Below are 18999 nucleotides of genomic sequence, written 5' to 3'. Positions count from 1 at the left end.
GTACAGATTAGAAATTGCTTTGGTGTCATCAGTTCTGCAGAGATTGCAATGAGAGTTGAAAGAAAATTAATAATCAAATTCTACTTCTGCAGTGTTAACAACTATATTATCAGTTCAAATCCCAAATATGATCACTCCAGTAACATTAAAAAAAATTCAAATATATTATCAACTGTATTTAGCCATTAACCAGGACTTTGGGTTAGTTTTTTTTTAAAACATTAGATAATTTAATCAAAAGCACCTACCCTTCTTGTGAGAATAGCATTTGACCTTTCTTTTAGCTGAGGATCCGTAGGTAAATTCTTCCACACAATATAGGGAGTGTCATATTTTTCTCGAAACCTTGGACATCGTTTGAAGATAAAGTCAATGAGAAAAAACTTGACTCCTCCATAAAGTCCTGGAGCAGAATGAAGCAATCAATTTTTAAGAGTTTTAAGAGTTATAATCTTGTAAATCGGACACCCAACTATGTATTTTTGTAAAGCCAACGTGTACAGAAATCTATCCCATCCCTTTCACAATAATTCATATTCACAGCTCTTATCATATTCACAGCTTCTACACAGATTTCTACACAACCTTCAATATTTATTCAATCAAAATCACTGCACTCAACTTGGGTTCACTAATGTCAAATTGCAATAATTCTCAATGCTTATCATGGTTCACTTGCTTATTTGCTGTATTTAGTCATACCATACAAATGAACATCTAGAGTGAAGTTCTATTAGTGTAGATTTTTACAATAAAATTGAACTGTATGAATTACAATTTAAGAATCGGTATACCAAAGACAATCTGAATTCAGCAGTCTTCCACCAAGCTGCCACCCAGCTTCCTTCAGATGAATATAACAAATAAACTTAAATGGAAAAAATAATCTAACAATCTATACATGGTTTTGACCCACTCTATTTTATTGATATCATCTCAGATCTCAGTTGCTCAGGTTCCCTTGCCAGGTAGAAGTCGTTCTTGAAAGAAAACACTGTTTCAATTAGTTGTGGACTTGAAATTGATCCACTAAACAGATTAAACCATAGCCCCAGTAACTCAAATGCTGAATGTGTGAAAAAAAAATCTTTGCTGTCAATTCCTTCCAAGGAAACAGATTAAAGATTAAAATGACATTTAACAGCAATTTCAAAATAATCAGGAGCAGGTGCAGGCTATTAAGCCCGTTGAGCCTGCTTAGCCATTCAACAGGTACATGGCTGATCTTCTACCTCAAGACATTTTTTTGCCCATATCCTGCGATTTCTTTAATTTCTAGAAATCTATCGATCTGAATGCCATCAATGATTGTGTTTCCACATCTCTCCAGGATACAGAATTCCAATTATTCAACACAATCATATTCAATCCATGCAACTATTATTACCGCCATTTCCATGTGTTCAAACCTTGCTCTCCAACCTTGCTCTGTGGGACATTGTTGAAAGCGTTCTTATTATTCATATGGATTTCACCCTCCTCTCCCAAAAAATCACCAAAAAATTAATCAATCAAGATTTTGCTCGATCATATTATCTAAGTGTTTTGACATCACATATTTTATTATAGACTCTCAACATGTCCCAACACTAGGTTAACAGGTCAGTAGTTTCTTGTTTTCTCTCACTCTCCTTTCTTAATGAGCAGAGTCATGCATGCCATCCTCAATCTGAGGGAACTATACCAGGCCTCAGCGTTTGAAGTTTGGGTTTATGATCTTCCAAATTGAAAATAGTAACAACAGTAAACACATAATTGTGAATTAACAAAAGGAAATATGTGATCAACCAAATCTCTCAAATTTAAATAAGTGGTGGTTAGACTAACTTATAGTTCACTTAACCGAAGAAATAACAACCAAATGCACCTCTGTGTCTATTACTTGGCACAGCAAATATATATTTATACATATTCCCTGGCATACTCTGAATACTAACAATACTACTGCCTTTCTGCACTGAGTTGAGGATAGGTGACAAAACATCCCCCATGATTGTTATCATACCGGTGCCTGCATGGACGTGTTCTCAGTCCTTTACTCCCTATACACTCATGACTGTGCGGCCAAATTCTGCTCTTGCTGGAGAGTTCAGGTTAGTCCAGGGTTCAATTAATTCACATGTTTAAAAGTTATAAAAGTAACAGATGAGCCAAGAGAAGGTCAGACACAGACACAGTTATGGAGATGGAAGTGGGAAGTCCTTACAATCAACACCAATACTGCAATTTATGCCAAAGACAGAAAATACTGGTTTTAGTCTAAAAAAATTATTTGGAGAACATTTCTTCTTATCAAGAACTCTGTGCCTTGGGATCAAAGATAACTCGCTTTTGCTCCATTTTGGGGGATTGAGGTAATTAACGAGGCTAACGCGAGAACAAAGACTCTTGGGGCAGGGAGCGGACAAAGGGTAGGAAGTTTGAGGTGGTGGTCATCTTTATGACACCTACACAGGGTCACTGCAATCTCCCAAAGCATGACCTCAATTGTCCTAAACCCAGCACAAGGGCTTCTTTGCCACTTTGAATGGTCATGGGCCTGAGGTTGCCAGGAGTCTGTGGGGATATGACAATTCAACACCTCCTCGAATCCTTCGTCCACTTGGAAATTTTCTTCCACGACAGAATTCAGAACAATGACTGCATCAGGAGTCTGGTGTCGGACGTGTGAATAACATGACCAGCTAACTGAGAGTAAACAGGGTTCAGTGCACACAAAGCTGGTCAGAGAGAGGATGCCAATGCCAGTTCACTTATGAATATGGAACTCAAAAAATATCCTCCATCATAGTGCCAGAAGAAGTTGGGAGCCAGCTTAATAATATATCTTTATTGTCATTGTAGAAGAACAACGAGATTAAGATTGCAACCTCCGTATCGATGCTATATCATAAATAAATAAGGTAAAAGTACAAATAGGTCCATGTACACTGAGGTTAAAAATTACAGCAGCTGTCACTGTGTTGAGATAAGTCAGTTGTGCCAGTTGATTATGGGGACAAAGAGAGATTATGGGGGATGCTTAGCAGAATGATTCAATGCAGTTGTAGATCTAGGGAAAAAGCTATTTCTCAGTCTGGAGGCGCGGGCGTAAAAGGCCTTATAACGTCTGCCAGATGCAAGAAGTTCAAACAGACGATGGCAGTAGTGTGTGGAGTCCTTACAGATGCTGATGACTTTTCTGAGGCAGCGTGCGATGCAGAACTGTGCTTTCTTGACCAGTGCAGTGGTGTTACTGGACCACGTGAGATCCTCTGAAATGTCTGTGCCCAGAAACCTGAAGCTAGTTTCTGAAAACCCTTTTTTGTAACTTTTCTCACAGGGGACAAAGACATCAATCATAATCAAGGTGCCCAGCTCTTATACAACACAACTGAAATTAAATAAAAGCTGTAGCAAATGAAAATCATATGACATTTATTTACCTATAATGAGACCGAGAATTCTGTATGGAAAGAAGCAAGATGCAACAAAGAGAAGCCACAAGCCCATGTACAACTTCCGTGTAATTTCTGGATGTACCCACATAAATAAGCTGTAAGAATAAGAAAAGAGATTACAATAGGCAGCACAAACTCTTATCAAATTTTTCTGGTTAGTACAGAGAGCAATTGAAAAACTTACTTCTTAATTTTTTCTAGTACATCTGCCATCTTGCCAAAAAGATTCTGTAATTTAAATTTCAAAAGCTGAATCCACTTGGTTTAAAGATACAAATCTGACGACTATACATTGGAACATGATCTTTATAAATGTACATATTTACTTAGGATTCAAGAGTTCAACATTATTTTTTTGTATAGTTAACAGAATATTACCTTATTAAATAACATGTAATTTTATTATATTCACTTCAAAGTAGGACATACATTTGGAATTCTAAAATAATTACCAGAAAATCACCTTAGGTTCAACTTTAGAATTATGAAACTTATTTTGGTCTTCCATACAATCACAACAAAACTTATTTTTTCTTTAACTTATAAAAGCAAAACAAATAATTTCAATACCACCTCATAACTGCAATAACATTAAAAAAGACTTGTTTTCTTCCCAATTGTCAAAAGATCAGCAGATTTGTGTCAGAGCAAGCCAGACTTAATCGTGTCATTTATTCCTTAATTTACTTATTACTTATTTTATATTTGCAAGGAACTATATCTTGCTTCTAACATGCTTTGGAATGACTCAATACAGTTCAACAATCCCCCCCCCCCCCCCAAGCCATAATGTCAGCTCGCTTAAATTTAACATTAAACCTATTGTTGTATCTTGGGATACTCCCCTCAAAATTCATGTAACAATCTTTGGTATTGCCAACAAAGCTAATCTCATTTAAGTAAAATAGCATAAACTAGCTTTGAGAATTTTTAGCTCAGTTGAATAACAGTGATCTCAATCAAAGTTCATCTCCATTGTATCTTAAAATTTGTGGGAAATGATAATGTCCTGACTGCCTACATTGGCAACATTTTCTTAGGGCACAATGACGGCTTCATTGATCTGAAATCTGAGCTCGAAACATTGGCATAGTAAGGAACAGAAATGATTGATTTCTGATGATTCTGTGTAAAGAGACCCAGAAGAAAGCATAGGTACCAGAATGGGAAGAGTGATTGTTAATCCGATAATTCTGTAGAACATAAGAGGGAGTGAATTATGCCAAGTCGAGTCTTTTGTCATATGCACAAGTACAGTGGATTACAGGTACAATGAAAATCTTGCTTGCAACATCATCACAGGCACATTAACTCAGAAAAATACACAAAGATATAACATATACATAAATTGCACAATTACGCAGATCTGGATGATACACAACAACATGGTGGCTGTGCGCTGATTAAGTTACTGAACTAGCAACCTAGAGACGGGTGTTTTAGGTATGGGATTTTAAAACAAACTAATGTGCTTCAGGAGAGGAAATCTGCCTTCCTTTATTGGATGAACCTGCAAGGGTAACCTGAAGATTATCCTCCAAGACTTAAACCATCCTGACTTGGAAATGCATCCCCGCTCCTTCAACCTTGCCAAGTCAAAATCCTGAAACTTCCTTCCTTGTGGATATATCCACACCTCAAATGGTTCAAGACAGCAGCTCACTGCCACCTCCACAAGGACAATTAAATACTAGCTCAGCCTGTGAAGCTCACAATCCGAATGAATGGTAAAATGCGACAAGGCCTAGAGTAATGTGATTGATTCGTCAAAACAAATTCAATTGATAATCTGGGAGACCGATAACCTGGGAGATGGTTACATTAGCAAGATCAAGATCTGATTGTTGACTTCAGGAGAGGGAAAGCTTCAAAATTCCAATTCTACTTTCAGATATAGTTACTGCTGTTATGTAGCCAAAAAAACAATCCAATTTGCCTACAGCAGGATCCCATTAAAAAAAAAGCATTGAGGTGAATTATCAGTTACTTGTTTATGGGATGCTAAATGAAATAGTAAATACTGGCTGTAGTGACAATCTTTACGACGTCTTACGGTTTTAGTCCTCGATAGTCACTAATATGCTGACTGGGGTTCAGACGGTAATCTTACGCATTCCACGAGCTCGCCACGAGACATTCAAATCCGTTGGAAGATGAATATTCCAAAAACACTCTTGATTAATAGTTTCTTTATTGTAGTATACAAAACAGTAAAGTCCCTCTGAAAACCTCTTTCTATATAAGTACATCGTCTTCCAGCTTATATACGTTTCAATCATACTCGTGATCATGCTCGAAAACTATATCTTCCCCCCTAGTCTTCACCGAACTAAACTAAAAACTATCTAGGAGTCTGCGCCAGAATCTTAGCCACGAACACGCCCCAGACTACGTATAAATCCCACCCACATAATTACAAGCAGATAAAATCAAAGGTAACTGGATAAAAGTATAATATACTGGGTTAAGCTAAATGGCTACTACACTAGCAAAGATGGCAATGCTTGGTTCTTCTTGAAATACAGTTAGATCTCTTGCATCAACTAGGTTAAATCGTGTTAAAATCAACAAATTCTGCAATTGCCACATGATTCCTTCCACATCGCACGAACTGATGGCCTTTGGACCAGAGCAAAAGTACAGATAATCAAGCAGACACTCTATAAATTCTCAAAACAATTAAAATGATAAATTAAAATCAGAAAATAACATTTATTTTAATAGCTCATCTGCCACATTACAGTTTTTTTTTTGTTGGATATTATGTACAAATGCCTTTAAGCTACCTGTGCTTTTTGTGCTACATCGAGCACCAGTTGGAATTTTTCAGATACAGTGAGATCTTCTTTGGTAGGCTCCTGCAAAGAACAAATACTTTATTCAGTTACTAGAATTCTCAAATAATTACCACAGCAGAACACTGAGTAATGAACACTGCCGAGTATGACAGAGTAATTCAGTGCTTACAGTGCATTCAGAAATTATTCAGACCCCTTCAATTTTTCCACATTTGTTACTTTACAGCCTTATTTTATCATCAATCTACACACAATACCCCAGAATGAAGTGAAAACAGGTGATTAGAAATGTTTGCATGGTTATTAAAAATAAATAATAGAAGTATCACAATTACATAAGTATTCAGACCCTTTGCTATGACAGCAAAATTGTCCCCAGACCTCCGAGACAGGATTGTGTCGAGACACATATCTGGGGTAGGGTATAAAACAATTTCTGCAGCATTGCAGGTCCCGAAGAGCACAGTGGCCTTCGTCATTCTTAAATGGGAGAACTTTGGAACCACCAGGATTCTTCATAGAGCTACCCGCCTGGCCAAACTGAGCAATCGGGGGAGAAGGGCCTTGGTCAAGGAGATGATCAAGAACCCGATGGTCACTCTGACAGAGCTCCAGAGTTTCTTCATTGGTGGAGATGTGAGAACCTTCCAGAAGGACAATTATATCTGCAGCACTCCACCAATCAGGCCTTTATGGTAGAGTGGCAGCCGCTTGGAGTTTGCCAAAAGGCACCTAAAGGACTCTCAGACCATGAGAAACAAGATTCTCTGGTCTGATGAAACCAAGATTGAACTCTTTGGCCTGAATGCCAAATGTCACGTCTGGAGGATACCAGGTACCGTTCATCACATGACCAATACCATACCTACAGTGAAGCAGCATTATGTGGTGGCAGCATTATGCTGTGGGGTTGTTTTTAATCAGCAGGAACTGGGAGACTAGTCAGCATTGAGGAAAAGATTAACGGAGCAAAGTACAGAGAGATCCTTGATGAAAACCTGCTCCAGAGCATTCTGGACCTCAGACTGGGGCGGAGGTTCACCTTCCAACAGGACAACGACCCTAAGCACATAGCCAAGACAACGCAGGAGTGGCTTCGTGACAAGTCTGTGAATGTCCTTGAGTGACCCAGCCAAAGCCTTGAACCCGATCGAACATCTCTGGAGGGACCTGAAAATAGTTGTGCATCAACACTCCCCATCCAACCTGACAGAGCATGAGAGGATCTGCAGAGAAGAATGGGAGAAATTACCCAAATACAGGTGCGCCAAGTTTGTAGCGTCATACCCAAGAAAGCTTGAGGCTGTAATCGCTGCCAAAGGTGCCTCAACAAAGTGTTTAAGAAGGAACTGCAGATGCTGGAAAATCGAAGGTAGACAAAAGTGCTGGTGAAACTCAGTGGTCTAAAGAAGGGTTTTGGCCCGAAACGTTGCCTATTTCCTTCGCTCCATAGATGCTGCTGCACCCGCTTAGTTTCTCTAGCACTTTTGTCTACCTGCCTCAACAAAGTACTGAGTAAAGGGTCTGAATACTTATGTAAATGCGATATTTCAGTTATTTATTTTTAATTACTTTGCAAAAGTTTCTAAACACCTGTTTTCACTTTTTTATTATGGAGTATTGTGTCTAGATTGATGATAACAAAAATGAATTCAATCCATTTTAGAATAAGGCTGTAACATAACAAAATGTGGAAAAAGTGAAGGTGTCTGAATACTTTCTGAATGTTTAAGAAGGAACTGCAGATGCTGGAAAATCTAAAGTAGACAAAAATGCTGGAGAAACTCAGCGGGTGAGGCAGCATCTATAGCCCATTTCCTTCGCTCCATAGGTGCTGCCTCACCCGCTGAGTTTCTCCAGCATTTTTGTCTACTTTTTGAATGCACTGTATTTGCTCAAAAATGAAGACAAAAACAATCTAAAGTCCTCTCCCCCCACACTCTCTTATTCTTTAAAAGGACATTCATAAGAATGCTGATTATAATCAAAAATTAGAATGTCTTTTAAAAAACATTTTGAATGAACAATGAAGGGTAATGGACAAGATTAAAAGTTTCACCTATTACAAATGTGGTGTTAGGGATGTTCATGTGAAATGTTGTGTTCATGAAAGTTCATTTAATTTATTTTAATTCACTCATTCTGTGAACTGTGAATGTACAATCTTGTGATTATGAATAATCTTGCCAGATTTTGCCGAAGCCAAAACTACATTTGTAAAAGTGAATCAAAATAATTTATTTCATGGATTTTCAACATTCCTTCCAAGAAACAAATCACTTTAGACACTAAGGATTTAGATTGCCCCATATATAACAAATTGCAAAGAAATTGTTTGAAAACAGTAAAAAAAATAATCAAATTAGACCTTAATTGATCCACATATATACTAGAGGCTACAACAGTCATATATTAGTTTATAATTGTAATAAATAACAATACTACCACAGGATCTGACACTTCGGGCACGATGCTCCATTGAATCCTCCAACCCCTGCAAATGTTCCAAAAAAGTACACAGTTACCAAGGATATGGAACCAAAATCTACAGGACTGACATATTGAAATATGGAATATCAGGATAAGCCAAGGATGATGACAGAAGTTTTATTATCTTTACTCATGTTATAGACTGTTTGCACTTCATTTGGTTGCCTGCGTTATCAAAAATTGCTCTTGTAAAAGTTATTAAATCTTATGGAACATAATTAAGTGGAGGGGGAGGGGGGGGGGGGCATTGGTTTAGAAGGATATCTTTGCAAAAGGTTGACAGTTTAATTGTTCAGTGAGATGAAATGTTTATTAACTCTGGCTTTTCTCACCAGTATTGAGAACAGTATTATCAAAACTGTTTATCTTTCCCCAGCTTCCTCAGATGCACTTGGCTTTTTCTAGCCAGTTGTTGCGTTTAGATTACTGTGGGGCTGGTCACGAATTTTAACAACATTTTCCAATGGAAGAAAATACTGAAGTACCATTAAATTTCATTAATTTTAGACAACAGTGGAAAGAAAGGAATGGAAAAGTTAATACCTTGCAATGAGATAATTAAGAGACAACCTCAAAATGGCTAGAAACAAGAACATTGGAATGGCCCAGCCATGCCACACAGCATTCATGTAGATCTGAAAAACAAGAGTTTTGTACCAAACAGTTAGATCCCTCTCCCTCCCATATTAGCAGAATGTTGGGGTGGGAGATTGCAACCTTCACTGTTTCGACGAATGCAATCAACCTGGCTTGCACAAACAAATAAGATCAAATAGAACAAGTTGTCCTACAACTTTAGGCTGTGCAGGCCATACGCAAGAAGAAGTAGCAGAATGTTAAGCATTCATAAACTAAGTTAATATCTGCAATAAAGCTCACAAATATCAATTTACTGAGCTCACCCAAAAATATTACATTCAAAGTGAATACTTTAATAAACTATTTTTAGTGATTAAATTCTCAACATATCAGTGTAAAGGGTGCTTCTTAAGGAGTCGTTCTCTTGGTATTTTTATACCTTAACATTTCTACAAGATCAATTGCATTATCATCAATGTCATAGCTTGCCTTTCACTCGAGTGAGCCATGGCCACTCGGTGACCACTAGAGTGAGCCATGGCCACTCAGTGGTCAGAGGCAGCTTAACCAGTGGGAAAATTGGCCAACATTGTATTGGAGCCAGTCACCAACTGAAAGCCTGTGAGAACCTTGCTTCAGGAAAACTGATGGGTCATATTTGTTCCTCTGGTCTCAGAAGCAACATTGGAATTCACATCAGTACAAAGTAATAAGATCAAGAAGAGACTTAAGGGAGTACTGATTAAGATGCTCAGTGGGCCACATATCTATGTGGGGCATAGATAGAGTATTAGTAAAACAGCTTCTCATAGCAGAAGTGTCTAAGCACCTTAGTTTAAGAGGAGAGGGGTGGCTTAGAGGGAATCTGAAGAGTGTTTTTACTTAGAGTACATGGAATCTGCAACACATTATACAAGTGGGTTATGGAACTACAGACCCTCATAACATTTTAGTATCAAGAAAGGTACTTGAAATGCTATTCATCCAAGTGCTGGAAAATGGGATTAGTTTAGATGGGTATTCAATAGTCAATAGTCAACGGGCAGCTTTCATGCTGTATAACTTTGTCAAATTTGGAGGATAAAAATGCCGCACACAAAACTTTTGCTTTAAGAATTCTATCGAGGGATTGCCTGCATTAACAAATATACTTCATTCTAAGACCTCACATGAACTATCTTCGAATTAATCCCTTGAACATAACCCCTGTTATTCATTACATAATAAAGGAAATTCCCTATTTGGAAATCCATATCTCCTTTTCACAGCAGTAATCAAGCAGGCATGCATATTATAGTACAATATATTTTACCAACACCACCACTTCCCCCTCTCTCCACACTCTCCCATTCCCTCACTCATTCTGCGCATCCTAAACCATATTTATGTAAGTGATGATAATCATAAATATAAGCTGAAGAAGGGTTTTGTCCCGAAACGTTGCCTATTTCCTTCGCTCCATAGATGCTGCCGTACCCACTGAGTTTCTCCAGCAATTTTGTCTACCTATAATCATTTAAATGCAGGAATTGGGACAATAGAGTTCAAAAACGTAACCACATCCCCAAAGTCATCACACTGAGATGGATTGCATTCCCAGTGAACTTCAAAAGAAATTAATGCTTTCTATTTGTTTCCACAGGCTGCTTGGGGTGCAGATAATACAGCTTTCTCACAGGGGTTTGCGGCAATAACCTCAAACCACTTACTTGAATGGGAAGCCTTCAAGTAAGAATGAGAAGTGGCTGATCTGGCACTCTGGTTTGAGGACAACAGCCTCCTCTTGAATGTCATAAAAACGAAGGAGCCGATTGTGGACTTTAGAAAGGCACAACATCCGAGGCCATATACGCCACTGGAGATAAATGGGGCTACTGTGGACAGGGTGAGCTGCTTTAAATATCTGGGAGTCCACATCACAGAGGATCTGACATGAACATCACACGCTGCCGCACTGGTGAGTAAGGCAAGGCAGTGCCTTTACCACCTCAGGATCCTTCAGTGCTTCTACTCAGGGGCTGGAGAAAGCATCTTGTCCGGCAACATCACAATCTGGTTTGGGAACTGCTCTGCCCAGGACAAGAAGGCTCTGCCACTACAAGAGTAGTGCGTTCGGCCGAATGCACTATGGGAACTACACTCGCCCCCCTGCAGGAACTATACATCAGAAGGTGCAGATCCAGAACCAGCAATATTATGGGGACCCCTACCATCCCAGCAACGGACTGTTCCAGCTGCTACAGAAATGCAAACGCCTCCGCTGTCATGCTGTGAAAACAGAGAGGATGAGACAGAGTTTCTTCCCACAGGCCATTAGGACTGTAAACTCTGATCTCACCAGGAACTAATATACTGTACCAATTTACTGTTGTGTTGTGTCTTTTTTAAATTGCTGGGGTTTTTTCTAATATGTAAATACTGACACTGTTCTATTCTGTTCTGTAATGTTTTGCACAATGCACAGGCATTGCCACTTTCATTTCACTGCACATCTTGTATGTGTATGTGACAAATAAACTTGACTTGACTTGAAGCCTTTCATATTCTTTCCATCAAATCTCAAAGTGCCTTGTATTCAATTAAATCCTTGACTTTTGTAATGCAGGAAACATGGCAGCTAATTTTCAAATAGGAAATAGGAATCTTCCACAAACAGTAACATGATGTAACATGTACTATCTTGTCACGTTGGCCAAGAGACTGCGCTATTCACCACTAGAAACTCTTCCTCTTCAAAATAGGATCATCCATCCAAGGGACTGCAATGTCTTCCTCAAAAAAACAATATTTCAGTTTGTGAAAGTTTTCTGCAAAGGCTTCGAAATGGGGCTTAAAACCAAAACCTTCAGACATTGAAGTGCAAATGCTGCCGAAAGGCTGATCAATTCAAAGTTAAATTCAACCAAGTGCTACTGTTATAGTTCATAACATTAAAAATAACAACACTATAATGACTCACAAACCCCATCTCAAATTCCAATTCAAAAAATAGATGAAGACAATGCAACTGCTTTAGACAAACACTTTCGGAAATTAACATATTGATAAGTTGCCCCTTCTAAATGGAAAACAGCAACTGTACTCTCAATATTCAAGAAATGTGTGCATTTGAAACTAGGAAAGTATAGGCCAGCTCCCCTAACATCTGGTGCAGTGAAGTGAGCATGAATTAGAAACTTGAGCCGATTAAAAGCTCAGACATCAAACAAAATTAATAGACATTTTTGGCAAATACCACTCCAGTTGTAGTTAGGAGAATGTTAACTGATGTAATTCAAATGGATTTTCAGAAGGCATTCAATACAATTCCTTGGAAAGAACTGTAAACTGAAATTAACATTTACTGAATTAGAGGATAATCTAAATTGGAAGGAAGGGAGTGGTGCCCCATGAGAACTTCTGTTTGAGCCTCAATTATTCAGTGGTTATTAATAAGTTAGGTCATGGATAAAAAGCTGTATATCATATGCTAACAACACAAGCACTATATGTGATGTAGAAGCAAGCATAAAATTATAAGAACCTTGACACAAAATGTTGTCGTGACTCAGCGGGACAAGCAGCATCTCTGGAGAGAAGGAATGGATGACGTTTCGGGTCGAGGCCCTCCTTCAGAGTCTCGACCTTGAGATAAATCAATATAAGGGCTTGGACACGCAGAAAACATGTTCCCAATGTTGGGGGAGTCCAGAACCAGGGGCCACAGTTTAAGAATAAGGAGTAAGCCATTTAGAACAGAGACGAGGAAACACTTTTTCTCACAGAGAGTGGTGAGTCTGTGGAATTCTCTGCCCCAGAGGGCGGTGGAGGCAGGTTCTCTGGATGCTTTCAAGATAGAGCTAGATAGGGCTCTTAAAAATAGCGGTCAGGGGATATGGGGAGAAGGCAGGAACGGGGTACTGATTGGGGATGATCAGACATGATCACATTGAATGGCGGTGCTGGCTCGAAGGGCCAAATGGCCTGCTCCTGCACCTATTGTCTATTGACATCACCCATTCCTTCTCTCCAGAGATGCTGCCTGGCCCGCTGAGTTACTCCAGCATTTTGTGGCTATCTTTGGTTTAAACCAGCATCTGCAGTTCTTCCCACACATACATTTATAAAACCTTTGCAGATTAACCATACAAGAATGAATGAAGTTCATTAGAGAGTTAAGTGATGGTCACCCATTTTAGACAACAAAAAATATCAAAACTTTAAATAGTAAAAAAAGTAGGATTAGTGAAACTTCAACATGCATAGGACAGATGCATGGAAAATAATCACTAATGGGACGTTAGTCTTTAGAAAGGAAGGGGGTGCTACAATAATCCCCGATGCACTGGTTTGACAATATTGCGAAAAGCAGAGTTCCATAAAAAGAACTGCTGTACATGGAAACCAACACATGATCACAGCATGTAACTGGGGTACCAAGGGTCAAATTATGAGAAGGTACTATATGAATTAGCCTTGAATACCCGAGAACATGCAATGTTTAGAGCAGATTTAAAATAAAACAGCAATCTCAGGTGGGATGTCCAAAACAAAAGATTACACCCAGGACCCAGAACATTTAGGAGGGAATTCAGGAAAAGATACTTCAATTTACTAAAAAAATTCAAAAACTGTACATAACTCTCTCTGACAAAAAAACTGATTGATGAAAACTGATAATTCTAAATCACTTATTAATTTTGCAATGCAAGAAAAGTTTAGGAATATAGAGCAAAGTCTGTGTACAGTGTTAGATCACAATCTAAATTAATGGGAGAACAAGCTCAAGGAATTGAATAGGCTATATTTATTCTGATGTACCTCAACAGCGAACAACTATGTTACTCAGCAAAAACAAATCTCAGCAGTGAAAATAAGACAGTTTCAAGGTAAAAGTATTCATCAACCTAAATTATATAATTGACACTGACAGAAACAGTTGTATGCAATTTCTACAGATCTCAAACTGCCTGTTGTAACTACAATAGACACCCCTGGAATCTTCAGAGGTTCCACAGAAGTTATGCCAGGTCAGGAATTCCCCTGGAATCTCTGCATTATTGTATCTCAAAGCAAATGCATTATTACTAAACAAATCCGCACCATTAACTACTTACAATAAAGGCAATTACTGACGTGTATACAGAGTGCCAATTTGATAAGGCTGAAAGGTTCTTTAAGAAACTGGTAACTGGTTTGGCACCTCGTTCTGAAAGTAAATAAAAAAGTGATCCAGTAACTTTTTCTTTAAAATAATTAGATCAATAAATTTTTCCATTTCCTTTGTGAACATTTATTGAAATAAAAAATGACTCATTGCTCAGAATCTAGAATAATCTGGTTTAAATTAGAATATTAATTTTAATAAAGTTAATGATAACCACATGTATAATTGAATACAATGACATCCTGCAACATACAAAGGAATGAATAGCTGAGTTGTAACTAACCCACAGCACAATACTTTGTGAGCTGCACATTGCACAGTGGCACAGTGATAGAGTTGGTGCCATCTGTACGGTGCTATCTGGATGCTATCTGTACGGAGTTTGTACATTCACCCCGTGAGTGCAAGGGTTTTCTCAGGTGCTCTGCTTTCCTTCCACATTCCAAAGACATCCAGGTCTGTAGGTTAATTGGCTTCAGTAAAATTGTCCCGAGTGGATAAGATAGAACTGGTGTACGGGTGATCGTTTGGTCAGCGCGGACTCAGTGGGCCGAAGGGCCTGTCTCAGCACCGTATTTCTAAACTCTAAAAATTTGCGACGTGTGTTCTGTGTTCCGGTTTACCAATTGCGAATATACTTCTGAAATTGCATTTAATTGCTGTTCTGTTCTTAGAATGCAACATAGTGCATTGTATGGCACCCCATCACATCATAACATCAAAATTGCTTTACAAATTAGGGCTTTATTGAAGTGCAACAAAACTATTAATACTCTTCTTGTCCCACCTGATTAATGCAGATGTGTGCAGAAAATGTCAACTCTCTGTTCATCAATAGTTTAACTAAGAACACATCTGATACATGCAATATTATATCATTCTTTCGAAAAATAAATCTGCTCCTCTATGTTTAATTTTGATTTTAACAAAGTTAATATGGTAGAAGGATATTACTTATAATGAAAGTCATTTCATGAGAGGAGACCCTGCAAAACTGTACAAGATAAATTTACAATACAAGTTGAAATCACGGCTCATATCATAATTCCAATAATTTCAGCATACAAAAAGCTTATGTCGAATCCCCAAAGAAAACAAATGTACTTACTTAATCTTCTCATATTTTCAGTTAATCTAGGGAAATACAAATTGGTGAGACGCAATACATAATCTCAGGAAATACAAATTGATGAGATAAAAATCATAATTATTACATTTGGTCATTTAAAAAATATTTTATAAACACAGCTTCAGATACAAACTTAAAAGTTATGGCTTTGATAGTGCTGATATTTTCACCTCCTGTGAATCAACTGTTCATTCTAATCTATGCATTGATATCTTCACTATTGAACTAATTCCATGTAATGCTTTGGGATATGTGAAAGAATGCTCCATGACTAACAAACACAGGTCTGTTTTTCTAAGTTAGTCACAACCTTTACTTTCTGAATCTTTCTACACAATTTAATTCCATCCATGAGGACCGAACAAAGTAACAAACATGAATTATTAAAACAGCAATTTCACTATTTAATTAATGGTCCTACTGTTCCACAAAACAAACAAGTACTGCCAGTAGCATGGCATGGAGACACCAGCTGTGGGTAATTGCAGATCTCTTACAATACCAAGTTACAATACACTGTAAGAAGCAGTAACAAAAAAAAACTATTCTGCAATAACTTAGATTGATTACAAATTGCTTAATTTATATATTCCTGTGGGCATCGTCTCTTTTAGAATTTTATGAATCTTCTAAAAAAAAATTTAAATCTAATTAGAAAATCATAGTTCCATTATTTTTAATATTCAAAATCAACAAGTACTTAACAGGTAACAAACACCAAGATCTCGTGGGAAGCATAGAAAAACATATGCTAAATGTCCAAAGATTTGTTGCTTTAAACTCAATAGGACAAATAAAAATCTTAAACCACAAATGATGGCTGAATAGATCACTCTCGTGCTCATCTGTGCAATAATTATCTTAAGCAAAACTCGCCATATTAAATTGCAACTGCATTCTATACAAGTGTATATGTCATATTTAACCAATATTAATATTTGGATAACTGTACAATATTTGGGTGCAATGGTATTTCAACATTTATCTTTCAGGAGATTGAATTCTGGAGATTGAAAACTTAAACAAATATATATATGGGTTTTTTTTAATCCAGTAGAAAACTTAATTTTAAGGTTTTTTTAATTCAAGCCTCTGAACAGTGTTGACAGCCACCTCAGCCACAGCTTCACATGTTTTCAGAGTAATCTATAGGATTCATGATCAAAACCATGTATGATTTTTGGTCAGAGCCATCTTCTTCAGGGAGTTCTCATTGCATTATCTGTTCCTATAACAATCAGTTTAAAAAAAAAAGGTAGATGAGCGTCATAATTTAAGAATATTATTGATTGGGGTGTCTGGATTTGTAATGACATTTACAGAAGGTAAATGCTGTGAAGAAGTAAGAAACCTCAGAATTTAGTACCGAGACAAATTGATGATCCATTCTTTACTTAGAAAACTAGGAAGTAGCTTTTATCACTTCAAATGCCTATAATGGAACATGCTGACTAAATACAGAGACCTCTACCAACATGAGATTTTTCAATGTACCTGGACCACTAAATGACACTAACAGGTTTCCATCCAGTAGGACAATAGAAATGACAATCAATCTTGGCAGCTATTGTGAGAATAGTTGGGGCCAGGTTCAGGCTACTAAAACTGCAGTTTAATTTCAGTTGGAGAAAAGTGTTGTGGACCCCACATAACCCAGTGGAAAGCAGTTAGACCACAACTACCAAATGGTTCCTCCTACCGTTTAGCGCTAAGTGGCTCTTCCATTTCTACAGGGATCTCTTCTTGTTGGAATTGAAAATCTTCAATATACTCTGAAAACTTTTCAAAGAACCATTTTTGAATCTTGGAGTAGAATGTCCTACCACGTTTTTCTGGAAAATTTCAAAACAAGAGATAATTAGAAAGGACTAACATTTCTTTCAAATGCAACAAAAGTCTTGCTGCAGTATTAACTTCTTTCGTAGGTCAATTCTTGAAACAGATTAATTATAGTTTTCTACTTTCTGTTGGAGCATTTCTCATCCTCAGTGTATTTCAGTTTATCACATAAATACTTTGTACTGAAATTCGAATGTTGCATCATGCATGGCAAATCTAGCTTTTCCGATTACTTTTGCAACATCCAATTTTATATTATATCTTCTATAAAAGATTTTTATAGAAGGAAAATAAAGAGATTATTGCTTTTATGTCATGTTCCATTGTGCGCAGAGCCAATTTTTTCCCCTGCTGATAGATGAATGACCTAATTTAATTGGAGATATTATAATTTAACTTGCAAGGCTATAACTGTAATACTTCAAAGAAGAGGGAGCTTCTATTAGATCAGAATTAATATAGTTTATTGATGACTACATTTACCTCTTTCTTTGGAAGCCCATCGAGCTTGGGTATGACTTCCTTCCACTCCACTTCTATGAAGTCAATGAAGACAGAAAAAGCCAACATGGCCCTACTTCAGGTAGATCAAGGAACAGGTGGAGAGTTTGGTGCACCTCTTATACCATTTACTCTGGGTTTTTAATGCTCCCGATGAAGTAACTGTAGGTTTTCAATATCAACCCCTTATTATGAGTGATCTCGGGGCAGGGATTCACACGAGTAATTTTGGACGTGACAAATATTCAAATATGGATTTTTATATACATGAATTGTTTCATCTCAAAATCTCTTGCCATTAAAGGCTGGGGCTAGAGTACCTATTTCAGGAGACTGATGTCAGACATGCGAGTGACATCACCTGCCCATGGGAGCCCGCTTGTTATTAGTTCCTTAACACTGGGGATGTTGTCCTAAGGGACACGCTGACATTGATATGCTTATCCTGCCAAGGGGGGTTTGTTGTCAGAGGCCAGTGAAATGCAGCTGGGGCAGACTGATTGAGGACCTTTTTCTTTGCACATGTTAAGGGAAAGAAGCATCCTTTTGTACACTTCATGGAATGAGTTGATGACACAGTGTTCGGTCTCCAACCATTTGCCAACTGCAACTCAATGACAGAGATTGAAATAACTTTGGCTTGGAACAGAGGCAATGTGGATTAAAGCACTTTGCATTTATCCAGTAGATCAGCTCCATTCTCCATTTCACCAAAAGCTAGTAAGAATAGTGGTGCAGCATTGCAACAAGAAATAATGATAAAAGTGTCAAAGTGATGATGTAGCCTTGCTTGGTGCCAGGCTGTTACAGATTTGCAGGTTAAGATCAAAGCTTATACCGCCACGTAGTATTCACAAGATGGAGACACATTTCTAAAAGCAGTCAAATTAGAGAAGTATGTTCTGTCGAACAACTTAACTGAATGGGGTCAAAGAATTTTGTGACATAAGACACAACATGGTGGTCAATGATGCCCGTCATATTTCTCTTGGAGTGGAAACCGGCGAAGGTCCAATCAGCCTCTAGTTGGATGATGAATGCTGCGATTTGAGAAGATGACTGAGCAATGACCTAGCA

At 37.8% G+C, this 18999-nt stretch overlaps 1 protein-coding gene across 5 annotated transcripts in view; it reads right to left on the bottom strand.

The window, feature by feature from the left end:
- The window catches only part of gramd4 (GRAM domain containing 4), a 112353-nt gene that overhangs the window by 17756 nt on the left and 75598 nt on the right, over positions 1 to 18999 (bottom strand). For all 5 annotated transcript variants that reach the window (XM_033039755.1, XM_033039751.1, XM_033039750.1 and 2 more), the window contains 9 exons: positions 17282 to 17414; positions 15562 to 15587; positions 14404 to 14495; positions 9272 to 9363; positions 8684 to 8732; positions 6227 to 6298; positions 3625 to 3668; positions 3426 to 3535; positions 249 to 403 (listed from right to left, as the gene is read on the bottom strand). In XM_033039755.1, the coding sequence (XP_032895646.1) occupies positions 249 to 403; positions 3426 to 3535; positions 3625 to 3668; positions 6227 to 6298; positions 8684 to 8732; positions 9272 to 9363; positions 14404 to 14495; positions 15562 to 15587; positions 17282 to 17414 (773 nt within the window). The remainder of the gene's footprint in view (positions 1 to 248; positions 404 to 3425; positions 3536 to 3624; positions 3669 to 6226; positions 6299 to 8683; positions 8733 to 9271; positions 9364 to 14403; positions 14496 to 15561; positions 15588 to 17281; positions 17415 to 18999) is intronic.

Source organism: Amblyraja radiata, chromosome 21, assembly GCF_010909765.2.
Source record: "Amblyraja radiata isolate CabotCenter1 chromosome 21, sAmbRad1.1.pri, whole genome shotgun sequence".
Lineage (NCBI taxonomy): Eukaryota > Metazoa > Chordata > Chondrichthyes > Rajiformes > Rajidae > Amblyraja > Amblyraja radiata.
Note: the sequence above shows the minus strand (reverse complement) of the source record. Positions and strands in the feature narration are given on the sequence as shown.